This window comes from Argiope bruennichi, chromosome 8 (assembly GCF_947563725.1).
Source record: "Argiope bruennichi chromosome 8, qqArgBrue1.1, whole genome shotgun sequence".
Taxonomy (NCBI): Eukaryota; Metazoa; Arthropoda; class Arachnida; order Araneae; family Araneidae; genus Argiope; species Argiope bruennichi.
The window spans coordinates 5192391-5209457 of record NC_079158.1 but is presented as its reverse complement, the minus strand read 5'-3'; the positions used below and the strand labels follow the sequence as shown (position 1 = coordinate 5209457).

At 31.7% G+C, this 17067-nt stretch overlaps 1 protein-coding gene across 2 annotated transcripts in view; it reads left to right on the top strand.

Annotated features, from left to right (window-relative positions):
• LOC129981923 (ras-specific guanine nucleotide-releasing factor 2-like) overlaps positions 1-16726 on the top strand; it is a 327714-nt gene extending 310988 nt beyond the window's left edge. For both annotated transcript variants that reach the window (XM_056092979.1, XM_056092978.1), the window contains exons 27-31: positions 2338-2535; positions 12837-12916; positions 13059-13176; positions 14270-14338; positions 15697-16726. In XM_056092979.1, the coding sequence (XP_055948954.1) occupies positions 2338-2535; positions 12837-12916; positions 13059-13176; positions 14270-14338; positions 15697-15882 (651 nt within the window). In that variant the 3' untranslated portion in view covers positions 15883-16726. The remainder of the gene's footprint in view (positions 1-2337; positions 2536-12836; positions 12917-13058; positions 13177-14269; positions 14339-15696) is intronic.
• The last annotated feature ends 341 nt before the right edge of the window (positions 16727-17067 follow it).

The window sequence follows — 17067 nt, the reverse complement described above, 5'->3', positions numbered from 1 at the left end:
CTAAATAAATAAATTTGTTAAAAAAATATTTGAATGAAAAAAAATATTTGGATAATCTTAGCACTTTGTTACGTATCATTGACTAGATTCCTAACTGCACACTTAAGTTATTACAGTTTGCTTAAATGAGTAGCGTGAAACCGAGGATACCGCACAGTCCTTAGTCTTAATAAACAGAAAATTATACATTTTCATAAAGTTATTGAAACAAATCATTAGCCTATTGATTAAGTGAAAAACGTGAAACCAAACTGAGCAGCGGATTAAAAAAGAGGTATAATAATGCGGCCACAGAATGCTTCAAGGCTCGCAGTTATAGATAAGGAGCTAGTGTTCAGAAATAAATTTCATTCAATTTTGCAGCAATGAATAGTAAGTAGTTTCTTCTTAAAAAATGGCAGTTTTATTTTTTTTAGTATACTTCGCCGTTTGCAAGATTTCATTTATGAAGAGTTATTGACATTTACCAATGCCTCCACTCGTGATACTACTACAGTCATCATTTGTTGTTACCTGTATGTATTCGGTAGATAGCAAGCTGCTAACAGCATTAAATATTACGATACTATCATAAAATAGCTGTATTCATACATATATTAGCAATGTACTGTAAGAATCTGCTTTTGTATTAGATACTCTTCAAACGTTGAAAAAAAAAAAAAGAAAATATGAAACTCTCATTCGTTTTCTTGAGATTTTCTTCAATAAAAGAGTTTAAGTTTGGCTCGAGTGATGACACTTATTCCCAATTATATCATCAAGCACCTTTACATTCTACAGTTGGCGACATAACTTTGCAGATCGTTCTCTTTTGTTTGTATGTGTGAAGGGGGGGAGACAAGAACCTCATACACATCTAGATGATAGAGACCATACCTCTGTAATTACATATCGAGATTTAAATACATAAATTCTCGATAAATCATTTGGGGAGATCACAGTGTTTGCTTTACTCTCTCCAACTTAAAACTGCATCGATGATGTAGGTGAAAGTAGATGCCTCCATCTGGAGGATTGATTTTGGATGGGTGTTTGTCTTTGTGACCGCATGAGCCATATAGAGATGATACTTGAACTTTAGGTGATGTTTTTTCGCGGAGGTGTCACCAGTTCCATTCACCACAACAACGCGAAACAGATCTCAATTTATGGGTGATTCAATCAAAACGGGCCACGAGGAAAATCTGAATCAAGAGGGGGACTTTCACCGAATGGCGGGGTCCGCTGAATCCCACTCACATATAACGTACTCTGAATGCTGTAGAAAAAGCCTTTACATGACATCAGCCAACTCTTATGAATCTGAAAAAGTTTTCAAGACTTAATGGAACTGATTTTTAATAATTAAATCAAAATTCTTAGATGGGGATTTTAATAAAAGGAATTAAATTGTCAATCGCTTCTCAAAATAAGTGTTAGCTTAAGGGACAAGTTGTTATTGTGAAAGAATGATTATGCTAATACATTTTCACTCCGAAATCAAATAACCTTTCGGATGGATGAACTGCAAGATTTTTTTTTATTGTTATAAAAAAAATGGAATGGTATTTTTTGCTATTCTATTCGTCTCTTGGCCCTTTGAAAATTGTGTTCCTATAAATATTTAGAATGCTGTTTGAGCGATGCATCCACTACCAGGATGGAAAAAGATGTTTAATCAGTGTTTAATCTTTGATCGTCAAGGTCAATTTTAAACGTTTCATGTGTGTAAATTTCATGTTTGTAGAGCTAGAATTTCGCAACAGAAATTTTCACTTCCCAAAGAGCAAGCGTTTTGAAGTTTCGTGAAAATGTGTGTTGCAATACAAGATTTTAATATTTTGAGCACTTAATTTAATTATTGTACTTGATTCATTTTAATTTCCTATGAAATGCTCCTTCTACCAGTCGTTTAATTTTAATTCCATGTGAAAATTCTGTTAGTGTATGAAAATAATGATTAGAAAATTCTACAGTAAGTATAATAATTAAGTACAGAATGTAATTAAAGTAGAAAATTTTTTATGCATGCTTTTATAATTGTGTTGAAAAATTTTTTAAAAATAACATCACAAATATAGAGTTAAAATTTGAAAGCGAAAGGCACCGATAAAAATTCTATTTGCAAATCGGAATTGTCATTACATTCATAATATATTTTATTTTTTATTTCATTTTTAAGAATTCTTTTCTTAAGATATTAATTACGACTCAGTTCTATTGTCATACTGCTTCGTATTAAAAAACGTATTTTTTTTTTTTTTTTCGATTCTTGCTTTGACCACTAGAACTGCGAGTATCAAAAAAATATTATTTTCCATTTTCTTGTTATACTGATAAGAAGACATTTGTTTGCAGGTGAGTCGTCTCGTGGTTTCTGAGATTATGCGAGCTCCCATGATGTCGACCCGCGTCTCCATTATAGAGAAATGGGCCGCAGTGGCCGACATCTGTCGATGTCTGCACAATTTTAATGGCGTTCTGCAGATATGCGCCGCATTTATGAACAGTTCCGTCTTCAGGCTTAAGAAAACTTGGGAGAAGGTCTCCAAGACGGTAATCATCCTTTTCTTTACTCTGCTCGAAAAAATTAACATTAGATACCTGGCTGCAATAACATACTTTTACATAGCTTCAACTAACATTAGTAGGCGATTGCTTGAGCGACTAGCACTTCGTGCGTCCGTTGTTATTAAGTTACATTTATACCAAATGGTGTATTTTCGACAATTGCAAAAAAAAAAAAAAAATAGATGCATGTCAGTTTAATCTTACTCTGTTTTTAAATGCATTTTCTTCGCATATATGCTTGATAAAATAAATATTCTTGTATACTCCTTTGTATTGAAAAAAACATTCATGTGCCTGGCAATGAACTGAAAGTAAAGTCGAATTGCTTAATTAATTTTATATATATATATATATATATATATATATATATATATATAATTTTATTTCATTGCATTCCCAATTTTTTTCCCGAAGTCCCTTTTATTTCCCGTTACCATTGTGTTAAAATATCGTCTACACTTCGAATTTATTTTGGTTCATTAGAAATCAAAACCAAATATTGTAAAAAATTGTTTTATAAATTTTATTAACACCGTCACACCTTGTGTTCACCGTTTTTGTTTATTAAATTTTTTATTTTACATCATAATGTATTCAGTCTTAAAAAAAATCAATAAAAAGAGTGATCATTTTTACGAAAATTCGAACTTTATTTGAATATATTGTAGCATGATGGCGTTTTATTTGGTAGCATGATGAAGTATATTATTTTTTTTAAATGCATTCCAAATTATAGTAACGATAGCTCGCATAAAGAAAATTATTCAATGCTGTCACAATGCATGTATGTATAAACGCAATAAATAACAATGAAAAGTATTGTTGTAAAACATATTATAAAAACATTGTAAGAAATTTATTAAATTTAAATAAAATATTGTACTAAATTAAAATTGATATCAATTAAAAGTTAAGTTTAGAATTTTAAAGTGATGGCAAAATCCTTTTTGTGTTATAATATTCCCCGGAATTATTGAAAAAATGTTGTTTTCTTAATTTTTAAATAATTAATTTTATCTGGTACCAGTAACGCGGTAGAAAATGTGACCTTGAACCGCCTACAGAAAATACACAGACTATAATTAAGTTTAAATATCATTTCTTACCTCGAATTCAGTTTGCTCAGAACTCGATCTTTCGTACCAGTTCTGAACAGGCCATCTTTATGTGTTTCAAGCACTACACTGATGAGATTTCGCAAATCAGCCTTTGCTCTGTCAACATGTGGAATGGGAACAACACATTACCTCCAATATCAACCTCAGGATGTGTTGCATCGAAGATCAAGATCTTTCTTCATTCGTTTGGCTTGCTTTATTAAATTTTCTTTGACTTCCTCTCTAATTAGAAAAATGTCGGTCGACTTAATAGCAAGCATATGCTCCCTTGATTGTGCGAAGTTCATCCTCATCTTTGATACTTTTTTATAATATCTGACGGCAAAGTTGAGGTTGTCATTCGCACTCTTTTTTCAATCCCAAACATAGCTTTGTTTAGATCCTGAATGTAGAGCTCTGTTTTTCATGAATTGGACAAAACGGAGATCCATGGACCAGTTTGTAGTTTGATTATCCTTCATCTATGAAGCCATAATATTTTCTACATCTTGGTTGTCTCTGTCAACAAAAACCTGCGACAGTCTGTGACGAGATTTTCCATGAACATATTTTAAACTTCAGAAAATATTTCAGTATATTTTAAACTTAAGAAAAAAAGTTTGTAGAGAAAAAAAGTATTAAAAGAAAAAAAAATAATGAAAAGAGTATTAAAATGTCACATTCTAGATCAAAATTAAAAAGTATCAGGGATTTTTTAAAAAGAAAAATGAAAAGATGATTTTTATTTATAAATTATTAATAGAACCTTATTTTTCTATATTTTGTATCATTCATAGTAAATATTCAAAAAAGTATTTAAAGAGGATATGAACATAATCTTTTATAATAAAATAAAAGGTAAAAAAATTTCTGGTATATTATAATTATATGATATATTAACGCTGATATTTGAAAAAATATTCATAACTTGATTACAAATATGAATTTATGCTTTGCTTTGAACAGAGGAAAAAGTTATTGAAAAAGTCAATTATCAAAAGTTGAAATAACTAGCAAAGAATTGCTATACTTGAAATAAGATTGAGTAGATACGAATCGCATATTAAGCAACTGCCTACTCACATAAAAAGAAGGTGCGTCCGTGTGTGTGTCGGCACTCCACATTTTGTGCATCGAACTCTGTTTTGTTTTACTAGCAAGAGCTTCTAAATTTAGCCTTTTTAAAGTTGGGAATGGGCATTTCGGAGAAAGTTTTTATGTATTTTAATTATTTAAAAATTAAGCTAAATGAGGAAAGTTTTCCGTCATAACTTCTGATAATATTATAACCCAAATTTGATTGGCATACCATTTTAAAATCTAAAAAATTGCCTTTTTAGTGAAACCAATTAACATTCATTTTTTTCATGAATTTAACAGCGTTATATATACTTTGCATCACTTTCAATAATGGATTGTCGTTTCTATAAAATTTATAACGTTTACTTCATTTTATCAAATATTTACTGACGTGATTTTATTCATTGTAAAAATCTAACGTAGAAGGATTCTGCGTATTATCTGTTCCGTTTATGAGGCATCATAAACGAAATTATATTATGGTACGTGACAGCGTGCAGTTTGAAATAAAACACTCAGCCATTTAAGTTTTTAATGGAACTCAACTTCATTAAGTCAATTCTTCCTTTTTAGAGAATCATGGGCAGCAAACGATACATAAAAGATTAAATTAAAAACACTCAATATTTCGGGCAAATGAGTGGATCGCCAAAAGTGGCTGTTTATAAATAAATAATCTCCCAAGTTATTTCCAAACATGATGAATGAGAAACCGAAATGCATGATAGATCCTCCCTCGTACTGTTCGCCCCTGGAGCCTCCCTATCCACAGAGGAGTCTGCGGATGGATAAAATCATACTCATCTCATATATTAAATGTTGTGGAAAATGTCTTTAAAATAATGATTTGCGGGTTCATGGATGGAAAAATCCTCGATTGATATTTTATTGGAGTATGTAAGTATTGTTTCATCTGCTTCGTGGAATAAGACGAGAATAGATGGATACGTTTTTGCAAGAAATGAACGTGTATGAATGCGAATTCTCTTGCAGATATCGGAATCGGTGAGCAAATGAATCGAATCGAGAATACTGTAGAAACGCTATCAGCTGCAACATTTCAGTTAGTAATTCAAAAATAAAATTTTTTATTACAAAAATACTATTATTATTCATTGTCTCATCATTATTTTTTTCACTGTAATATGAAGCCATTTATCTGAACTTCACACAGATGTGAGCCGAGTATTTCATTCCCGTTTAGAAAGCGGTGAAGGAACGCGCATCCCAGAAAACGCAGTTTCTACGCGATGCAACCAATTTCTAAATGTGCGGAAGCTGTTCGCATTCACACAAATGTAGAGGGAGATCATTCCGCTAACGTAAACAAAGCCTTGCCCAGTTATTGGCAGATTATTAAGAAAAGTGACGTGGCAACTGCCATGAACTTAGCAGAATTTCGTTTAAAAAACATTTCAAACTAAAGTCAACTCGTTCCAAATGGTGCTTTCCTGCATGAATTTCGATGACACGTCCACTGGCCAAGGAGTGGGCCTCTTTGAGTAGAATCCCGATCATTAGATTTTGATGAGCTATTCTCCTCGCCTGTGGAAATACTCGCGATGAAACAGTTCCCAGAAGAATTTCAGTTTTTTCCGAATCAACAGCCGGCGGTCAAGGGATGATCCTTCTTCATGAACACTTTTACTTATTACAAATAAAGGAGTAAATGCGCACCATGAATCTGTTTCATTATTAAAGATTTTGTATTATCTTAAAATTTAAAATGTTTCCTTTTTAATAATATCAGTTTCATTTCCGCGCCATTCCTTTTGCCATTTTTTTTTATAAAATGAATCTGATACACAATTTGTAACAATGTTTTTAATATTATGAGGAAGTTCAAATTCATCCAAGAAAATATTCAATCGCCTTCTTTTGCCAGTGCTAAAATGAAGATTATTAAAGATTTTCATTTCCGTTTTTATTTTGTATATACTCTTTTTAATTTGCACATTCAATAATTTGTAGTAACAAATCATTTAAATTCACGTTTTTCAATTTTATCAAATAACAAGGTGGGTTTTTTTATCCTCGATGTATTCCTTGTCAATAGTTTAAAATCCTTAAGAATCAATAAGCTGGTCATCAAAGCCAAACAGTTTACACAAAAATTCTAATCGAATATCATTGATTAAATACTTTTTTCTGGAGCTTTTAGGACATCCCCTGTGAAAAGTCTTTATATCGAATGATGATAAGAAGGGTAATCCCTTCCCTTGATGTAAGAAGACAAATGCTGTCTTTGAACTATTATTTTAGAATTCAGTCAAACTTGAATCATCCATTTTATAATTTTAAATTTCGTCCTTATTCAGTAAGACTGCAAGAGGCTAGAAAGTAATCAGAACCGGTGTTTTTTACAAGAATGTAAAACTTCCTTTCAGAAAATCTGCTTCACCTACATATAACTCCACATCTGGTAAATCGCTTTCCACCTTGGAAAAATCTTAATATGCAATTTTTAAACCCGTTTAACACTTTTAACAAGGCTGTGACAACAGAAGCTATTTATCAGCAAATTTTCCTTGAACACAGACAGAAATACAAAGACTTTCTTCCAATTTATATCGATGGGTCAAAATCATCTAATCATGTCTCTTTCACTGTTGTCTTACCAGATACAGCCATTTCATTTACACTTGATTCCTTTTGTTCAATTTTTACGGCAGAAATAATTGCTGTTTTATATGCATTTGAAGAAATTTCTGAGAGACCGGGAAAAAAGTTTATTATTTATACCGCGTCTCTAATTGCTTTACAATCACTAAAATCATTTTATCTTCATCCTCATAATCATCCTTTGATTTTAAAAATCCTAGATATTTTGAACAAACTGACTTCTCGTGATTTTATTATCTTATTCTGTTGGATGCCCTCTCATGTAGGAATTCTGTGCAATGAGGCTGCTAAATTGGGAAGTATTCCAGCGATCACATCTTTTCCCGTAAGCAACTTAAATAAGCACACTAAAATGCTTCTTTAGTTCAAATGTCAAGCCTAGTGCGACCTAAAAATTAATAATAAACTACATGCTATTACACTTCATGTACAACTGTGGTCTTTATTACCGAATCGAAAAGCAGACACAGTGTTAACCTGTTACATATAGGGCATACTAGATTCACCCATCTCCACTTGTTGCTAGGTGAATAACCACCTCTATGTTCTCAGTGTGGCTGTCAAATGTCTGTCCAACATATATTGTCAGAATGCCCAAATTTTAATGCTCAGCGTTTGCTACTTTCTCAAAACTCGAACACTCCATTACCTTTCTTATTTGGTAACACACCACGTGCACAAATTTTTGCATTTTTAAAGTCTGTCAAATTTTATGCACTCATTTAAACTTGTTTGTTTTTGGGGTATTTTTGTACACAATCCGTTTTTGATTATTGTTCATTGAAATGATTTTAACCCTCATTTGCCGCAACGTAGCCAAAACCATGGCTCTTGTGCCAGAAAAATCCATACAAAACAAAACAAAAATCATTGATTAAAAAAATATCGCTTTAGCCGTAAGTCGAATTTCGGTTGCTCTCGAAGATGATTTACGAGGGATTTTTCCTCCATTTAATTTCAATCTTCGAATAGTTATAATAAATTCAGTAAGAGATTAAAAATATTCTAAATACTTTTTCTGCTTATAAATTAAGTATCTAAAATAAATTGCAGTGAATTAGACATAAAGAACAACAAAAAATTGTTATTCATTATTAATTTCACAGGCATTAAATTTCTAAAATTATGCAATTTCATTTGTAAGATAAATGAAAGAATTTGAAGTGTCAATGTGTTCGAATGCTAATAGAGGTGCGACCCCATTTTGCTGAAATGACAGCTCTTATTACATGATGAAGATTATCCACTTGTTGTAGAAGAAGTTATGTATAATTCTTATAAAAGAAGACTGGTAAGCTCTCTGAGTGATGTGGTAATTGGTAGTTTAGCTGGAATTGGACTTTCCAATTCATAGCAACCATTTGGAGAGAGTCCATTTTTGTTTCAACACGATCCACAAAAGTTGGTCTGATCAGAGTCATCTATGCAATGAACAGGAACGTCCAATTCTATCTAGACCGAAAGACACACAACAATAACAAAGCTCAGTTACCAAAATAACGTCCAATTCCTGCAAAAAAAAAAAAAAAAAAAAACATTCCAAAAAAAATACGAAACCTTCTTTATTAAGTAGAGAGCATCTCTGCAGCAAAATAAAAAAAATGGTTTCACCTCACATTAGTTACATCAAGCAGAATCAGTTTTTAGTATTTGTGAAAACTGAATTCGCACTAGACTGAACTAATAAATTTACAGTCGAGAACTACAGTTCAGAAATCCCTAAATTCTTAATAAGCTAAAAAAATATATATATATTAGGATAGAAGATTAGAAAAAAGCATTCACATTTCCCAAAAGGATGTAATTTGAAGCTGAAAAAGAATTCTACACGTATACAGGGACTTCTATATCAAACCTATTTTTTTAAAAAAGATGTATCAAATCATTATTACTCTGCAACTTGGCTAAGTGGAGTCTATGGTTCTTTGAATTTCCTATTTATATAAAATATCGTCTGTGTAAGACGAATTTATTTTGTTTTATTTAAAGACGACAAATTGTAACTCATTGAAATTTCTGCGAAGTTTTCGTTAATGAATCACGGGCGTATTTAACGTCTACAGCGGTTATAAATAAATACCTTGTCAAGGTATTTTATTCCCTCTGGCATTTGACTGTTATTCAATAAATTATTATTTTTATTGGTTAATTAAAAAAATCTTTACTTATGTATGTTTTAAAAATTTAAGGGAGCTTAATATAATAATTATTAAAAATTTTACCAATAAATATTATTTTGTTATTTTAAGCGTCATAATTTATTGATTCATTACCCACTATTTATTAGAATTGTTCAATATTATGAATAAATCACTCTTTACACGTTTTTAGTTTGAAATTCGGCGTATTCTCTAATCGTTTTGTTAATTCAACTTTTTGTATAAACTGAGTTTTTGTGCAAGCTTCGAATGAGTCTCAAATACTGCTCTTTCCATTATTTGCTAACAAAGATTTGTTTTAATAGATTTGTGTAAATGCATACAAATGTAAACTGCCACTGGGATGTTCATAATGAAATAAGAGAAGGAAAAAGAGAGAGAGAGAGAAAATTTTCAAATATTTGATGGGAAATAAGATTTTTTTTTTTTTTTTTCGATTGAATGACGTAAACAAAATTATGACAAATGAAAATTCAGTTCGAACTGAATTTTGAAACAATTTCTTTTTAAACACCGAGAAATTATTTTTTTATCCTTTATAACAATTTTAATACTCTGAAATAAAATGATTTAACTCTTTTTATGGTGCCAATAACAATTTTGTTTTAAATCTTGAAATTATTTATTTTTATAAGTCATGCATATGATATACATTACTTATTTTTCTTTCTTGTGCACTTTGCAGTGGCATTCTTAATAGATGTCATTAATGGAAAGTCTATCTTTATAGTGGAATTTTCACTCACTTTTGGATGTAGTAGAGTTTCATAATTGTGTGCGCATTTGCATTCCCTCTGACAACACAATTTTAACTTTTTTTTAAAAATTTATTTATGAATTCATCTATAAAATTTTAATTCCACGTGAGCAGTGGCGTAGCAACGGGAGAGCAAAGAGACATTTATAAATGACCTGAGTTCCAGAGGCAGGGAGCGCTATGGAAACAAAACAATAGTGCGATTATGTTAGGTTAAAAGAAAAAAAACTAAATACGACAGAGGGCAAAAAAATAGTGCCATGCTCCAGCTGCCATTTACTTGGATAAATCGATGATGATCGCTAGGAACGAACAATCCCATTATACTCCGGGTGCCATTTGCCTTTGCTGGGACACTCAGGAGTGTATCACCTGATTTAAATTTGAGAAAAAAAAATATTTTAAGATTCTGTAATTCATATCATAAGAGTTACTGACTAAAAAGTTATCTATACTTATAATAAAGCTCCATGTGTGTGTGTGTGTGTGTGTGTGTGTGTGTGTGTGTGTGTGTGTGTGTGTGTGTGTGTGTGTGTGTGTGTGTGTGTGTGTGTGTGTGTGTGTGTGTGTTGGCGCTCTACAGGCCAGACCGTTTGACATACAGCTACCAAATTTGGTACATGTATACCTTGGAGGTTGGGAATGTGCACCTGGGGTTTCTTTTTTCGAATTTTTTAATTAGAATTTTAATTATTAATTAAAAACTAACTTTCCCGCCAAAAAAATCTTCCATTTTCCCCGCCGCCAACTTTTCCGCCAAAAAAATCTTCCATTATCCCCAGCGCCAAACGAAAAAGGCTTCAGTTTTTTTTTCTCCCAACAGTAATGAGGCTAGGGTTAAAAATTTTTCGGCGGATTATTTCAATCTGTTCTGTTTATTTTCTTAATGTTTGGTGCATTTAAAATTAAACATTGTTAATGAATCAATCTTTCAGATTCATTCTGAAGTACTTTTGAATTAAAATAAAACAGAATAAAGGAAATTAAAAATTTCTAATCCGCATAGCATTACCCCAACTGGCGTTGAAAAAATCACGTATTTGCGTTACGTAACCGGCGAAGAAAATTCACGCATGCGCATTCTGTTCTGATTGTTGCCATGACAACGTTATCAATGGATGATTTAAATTATTTTTGGGTTAGTTGTATGCTTTTGTAAGTAAATTGTATTTATGTTAGTTATATATTTTTTGTATATGCTTATAGTTTTAAGTACATCGTTTTTTAAGTAGTTTTTTTAAAACCTGTTTTCAACCGTTTATTTTAAACGATTTGTTTTATTTTCTTAGTGTTTGATGCATTTAAATTTAAATATTGTTAATTAATCAATCTGCTCATAATGAATCTAAGAAAATTTTGTTGACCAACTCTTGAGATATTACATAAATTAAAAAAGATATTCTTTAGTGCCCATAAAGTTTAAACGCTGAGTGACTCTATTTTCAGTAAGCAGATTATAAAAAAATCCTTTGTTTCAGTAAAAAATATTATTATATTAATTGAAGATAAATTCTTTCCACTTTAATTTAAAGCATAAATTCTACGGGTGCTAACAGAAAATGAGAGAGATACATATTACGTTATGACTGAAGGCCTTTATAATATTATGAATGAATTATATGATAATCAAAATTTGAAGTTTTAAAATATTTTGATGAAGAAGCTATTAAAGTAGAAATTGCATAAAATATTTAATTATTAAAATTTTAACGAACATTAAGATTGGCGAACCGGCTGGTCGCCAAAGGCGGCTAGTAAACAATAAAATAAAAATTTTCTTTTTCATAGTTAACTAATAAACGTATTTCTCAAAAGTTTTCTTTGTCAAATTTATATTATATTCTGGTTGAAAATTAACTGAGAACCAGGCCTTGTCGAAAATTGTTTTCAAAAAGGTCGCAGTTACTAAGGTAAGCCGTGACTGCTAGCACTAACATGCACTGCCCATCCTTTATCCAGCGAAAGCACAACTAAGCTGGGGAACAAATCTTGAATCAAAAAAATTGATTACAAGAGGTTTTTGTCCTCTGGCTGTGCAATGATTTATCACGATTCAGGAAATGTTGGGCCTAGCACTTCAATGAAGGCTTTTTCCGAGTTCGGGAGGGGGGGGGGCTGTTGGGAAATTTTCTTGTTTTCTTCCAAACTGAACATAAATATGGCCCAAGGAGAAGCTCCGAAGTGCTTGCCAAATTGCATACATTCAGATATAGAAGTTAAATCAGACTTAGACTTCCAATTATGCCTAGGTTCCATTTTCATCAGCAGAAACCATTCCTATTTATCCTATATCTAGATTAGTGATTCTTGTTAAGTCCATGAAGAAAGGAAAATATGTCTTGCAATAATGTAATTATGTGCTACAATTTGTAAATATTTTAGAGAACTGTTGCTTTCTGATTACCAATGCAATGCATATTAGCTTATTCTCTCTCTCTGTGTGTGTGTGTGTCTCCATGATTACTTTACTATAAATTTGCATTCAATTTTTAAAGCTATTAATTATATTCAACTTGTTCGATATGTATTTGAAATCTTATCACAAATAAAGTAATTCGTTTTTCTTTTCAGACCAAACAAAGCATTGACAAACTTCAAAATCTAGTTTCAGCTGACGGAAGGTTTCGAAATATGCGTGATGCACTTCATAGGCAAGTCGAATTCTTTCGTTATTTTAACTCATCATTTTTGAGGTTCATTTGATAACGGCTTAAATCGTTAGTTATTTCAGTTTATACAAAATTGACATTCTTTTCTTGCGGATATTATAAATATCTCTTTTTCTCCTTCCAGGTGCGATCCGCCGTGCATTCCTTACCTCGGCATGTACCTAACAGACCTGTCCTTCATTGAAGAAGGCACTCCAAATTTCACCGACGAGGGACTGCTCAATTTTTCTAAGATGAGGATGGTAAGCAAGCATCGTTTAACACTTCCAATTGAATTCATGCAATATTTATTTTTTTTATAATTATTCGACATGTTCTCAGCGCATCAATTTAAATTCAGTGTTATTTGATTGTATTCCTTAATGACAAAAGAATTACAAGTTAGAATTTTTAAATATGATAAATACAAGAAAATATTTCACCCATTTGTCGTAATTATTTACACAGCAACTTTTGTTAATGAAGGATTTTTGATATTATAAGTATAGAAATTTTTCACTTGATAACGATTCTTTTATGCAGTCATGCTGTTATTCACGCTATCCCCCACCCCATTTCGAATGAATTTAGCTATTATCGGTTGGTTTGAGTATTCACATAACAGTTACACCTGACTAATTCATTAAAAAATTCTTTAAAAATTGAAGCATTCTTTTTATATACTATTATTTCGTGTCATGCTAAATTGTTGCTTCATTTTCTTGCTTGCTCCACTTATTAAAGCTATGGAATATTGTTATTCCATTATATCCAGTACATGAATGCTGTTCGCGTATTTCTTCTTATATTGCCTATATACATACAGAGAAAACACGGGGAATTTTTTTTTCTCCAAATTTGAGTGGCAACCCTGATGAAAACAAACGGAATGATAGGATTTTGTAACGGCATTAGCCGGCTATGACAATCAGCTCGTTCGACCCGATTATTGAATTTTTAAATGATGAGTGTGGAATCGGAATTATCCTTCTGGACACAGCGAAGTCCATTTTGGCACATGTTAAATTTTCTGTTTGAGACCTATTTTTTAATTTCTTTTACACCTTGTTTTCTCTGGCTTAATGAAATGCCAGTCCTCCCCGGAAAATAGATAATATCTTGCAGCTCCATTAATTAACAAAGTATTAAGTGCAGCTGTAAAAGCATTCAGTGGATCAATTTATAGAGTGATTTGTTTATATTTCTTCACAGTTGCCATTCAGCAGTAAATAATAAGAGCAATTCCTGGGCCACATGCGCTATCGTTTTATACACATATACATAGAGAGAGACATGTAGTTTCTTTCTTAAATACTAATCATGTTAAGATGCTAAATTGTTTTCTTTCCTTTCTAGATTGCTCACGTTATTCGAGAGATTCGCCATTTTCAACAAACACCATACAAAATAGAAATGAGTCCAAAAGTGAGTAAATAATATCTTTTCAATAAATTTCTACAGAAGGTGATCATTCAACTTTGCAATAAGTAGGAAAATAAATGTGATCGAGTAATCTTTATATCAGTTTCAAGACTATCGAAAAATTTATATAAAATGGATCAATTTTATTTAAAATACAATGTTTCATAGTACAAAATAGGGTCATATCGAAAAATCTTATTTAAAATTAAATTCGATTAAGCAGCTTTTAAGGGCAGAGCATTTCAGAAGTTCAGAACAATTTGAAAAATCAATGATTCGCCACCGACTGAAAATAGAAAGGTGTAGTTCGTACAAAAGTATCGAAACAAAACCAGATTTTTCTTTTTCCGTTGTGAAGTCAATGTGCACAGTTTGAACTACCAGATAGTTCTGCATGCTAGGTAGGATAAAACAATGACGTTCACTATTATGCCCCCTTCTATTCCGAAATACAGCGATGTGACGAGAAATCTCACTTCTAAGCAGCATAAAGCGCCATTCTTGGAGATGCGACGGAGCATGAGCAGCAGCAATGTTGTTTAAACCCGCATAAGAACGCGTTAAACCCATCTTTTTCTTTTGTTAGAGACAATTGCAGAATCATCTTGTTATTTTTAATTGCAGACTGACCAACAATAAAGAGCGATTACATGAAAAAAACAATTTCCCTCGTATTCTTTCTATGCTAGCCGTATTGTTTACGAATTATTGAATTTTTATATGCTTGACATTTTTAAAACACCCTGTATATAGGACTGAGTGGCACATGCCTGAATTTGTCAACACAATGCTATTACAGACATTCAGGAACCTTTCTCGAAATGCAATAAATGAAGATACTTTCTTGTGCCTTAAAATGTAAAGAAATCAACGAATATTTAATAATAGAGAATTAAGATTAAGTTTAATCTAAGAAAACAAAAATGACTCTGATAAGAAGAAACAGATGAATTGAAAAAAGTTTTGAGAACTTACCCTTTACCGCTTCAAAGGTACTAGAAGGCCATTTTGGGGCAAAACTGATGCTCCATTTTCCGAACCACATTTTGAATGACGCGTTTTATTTTTCAATGAAATAATTGAATTTGGTTATGTCAACATAATTTCCCATTTTCTTTGCGTAAAGGATATGTGTCTCATGATATGATAAATAATTATGATAAATAAAATCTAAGTGCCAATATTACCATTATTATGAATAATTATTAATCATATCAAAAATGTAATACACAATCAGAAAGGTAGAACAATGCTATCGCATCCACTTTGGTTTCATCCTCCATTCTGTAGCCAAAGCAACACGTATCAATTATGGTGATGGACACCAAGAGAAAAATTAACGCGCCGTCTTTTTCCATCAGGTGACCAACTACCTGCTGGATCCCACTCGTCTCATGCCTGATGAAGAGCTTTACCAAACATCTCTCTGTCTTGAACCGAGGCTCTCCCGATTAAGCACAAAAATAACAACGCCCGGTGCTGGTTTCATGGGCTTCTCTTCATCGTCGTCACCCACTTCCGGTGGCCAGAGTTCGCAAGGCTCGTGATAAACTTTCGACACCGGTCCTGCGCAGTTGCAGGACTTTTGACATAAATACACAAGTGTCAAAATACCCTTAAGAACTGCCTTTGTGTGTGAAACCAAAAGTGACAGCCAATCAAAAACAGATCTTGAAACCAAATGCAGTGAACTCTTTTCAGCAAGATGAACAAAATATCGCAACATTTTTCGAGAGACGTAACTCATTTTTTTTTTTTTTGTGTGTGTGTGTGTGTGTGAACTCTACTGAAGGTGGCATGACAAACTCTTGCTAATTTAAAATATGTATGAAGCGGATAGGATGTCACAAGATAAAACAATTCCATATGTTGTTGTTTTTTTTTTTGTGCTATTTAATTGTACGGAAATTCCTCGAAATAAATTCCATTGCAGTTTAATTTTTGTGCCCTTTGCAAGTCCCCCTATCAAAAAAATTAATTTCCAATTGATTTTTTTTTAATGGACATTTTGCAAGAGTATTAGTTTCCGTGTTACCCGAGGGAAGCCAATGACTGCCATCTTCGAGATAATTCTTCACAACTCGTCTTAAATGTTCCTCGGTTTGAAGGAAAATGTATAAGGTATGAAAAATTCTTTGATCCCAGTTAAAAGTAATTTGTATATTTAAAATCACCCTCCTTCCCAATATGTGTTATTCAACACGTAAGAGTAGAAAATTGTTCTATTCCTTCTTATATCTAAAATTTAAGTTGCAATGTGAAGTGAATGAGATGAAGCGATTAAAATGTTGTGTGTATTAAATATATATTCTTATCTGTGCAAATATTCTTGAGAATTTTGAAGGCACTGAAAGTAATTTAAACATTTTTTTTCACTTTTTAAAATTGCGTTCATATTAAGAGAAAAATACTTTATTTCATTGTATTTCTGTAATTGCAAAGAAAATGAATTCATTTTAAATGCAAATAAATTTATCTTTTAGTCAAATGATCCTAAAACTGACAAATTTCGGTGAAAGAAATGCAATTAGTTTTTAATGTTGCATCAAAAACGTATCAATAAATAAAACAACAATTTTTTTTAAAAAATTCGAAAAAAAACTTTAATAATTTAAAAATTCCGTTTATGAATAATACATTCTTATAATTTATAAATAATTTTAATAGGCAATAATCATTGCTTTTACAATTTCAGAAATGAAGTCTTTAAAAGACTTGCTTTCCAAAGAGCT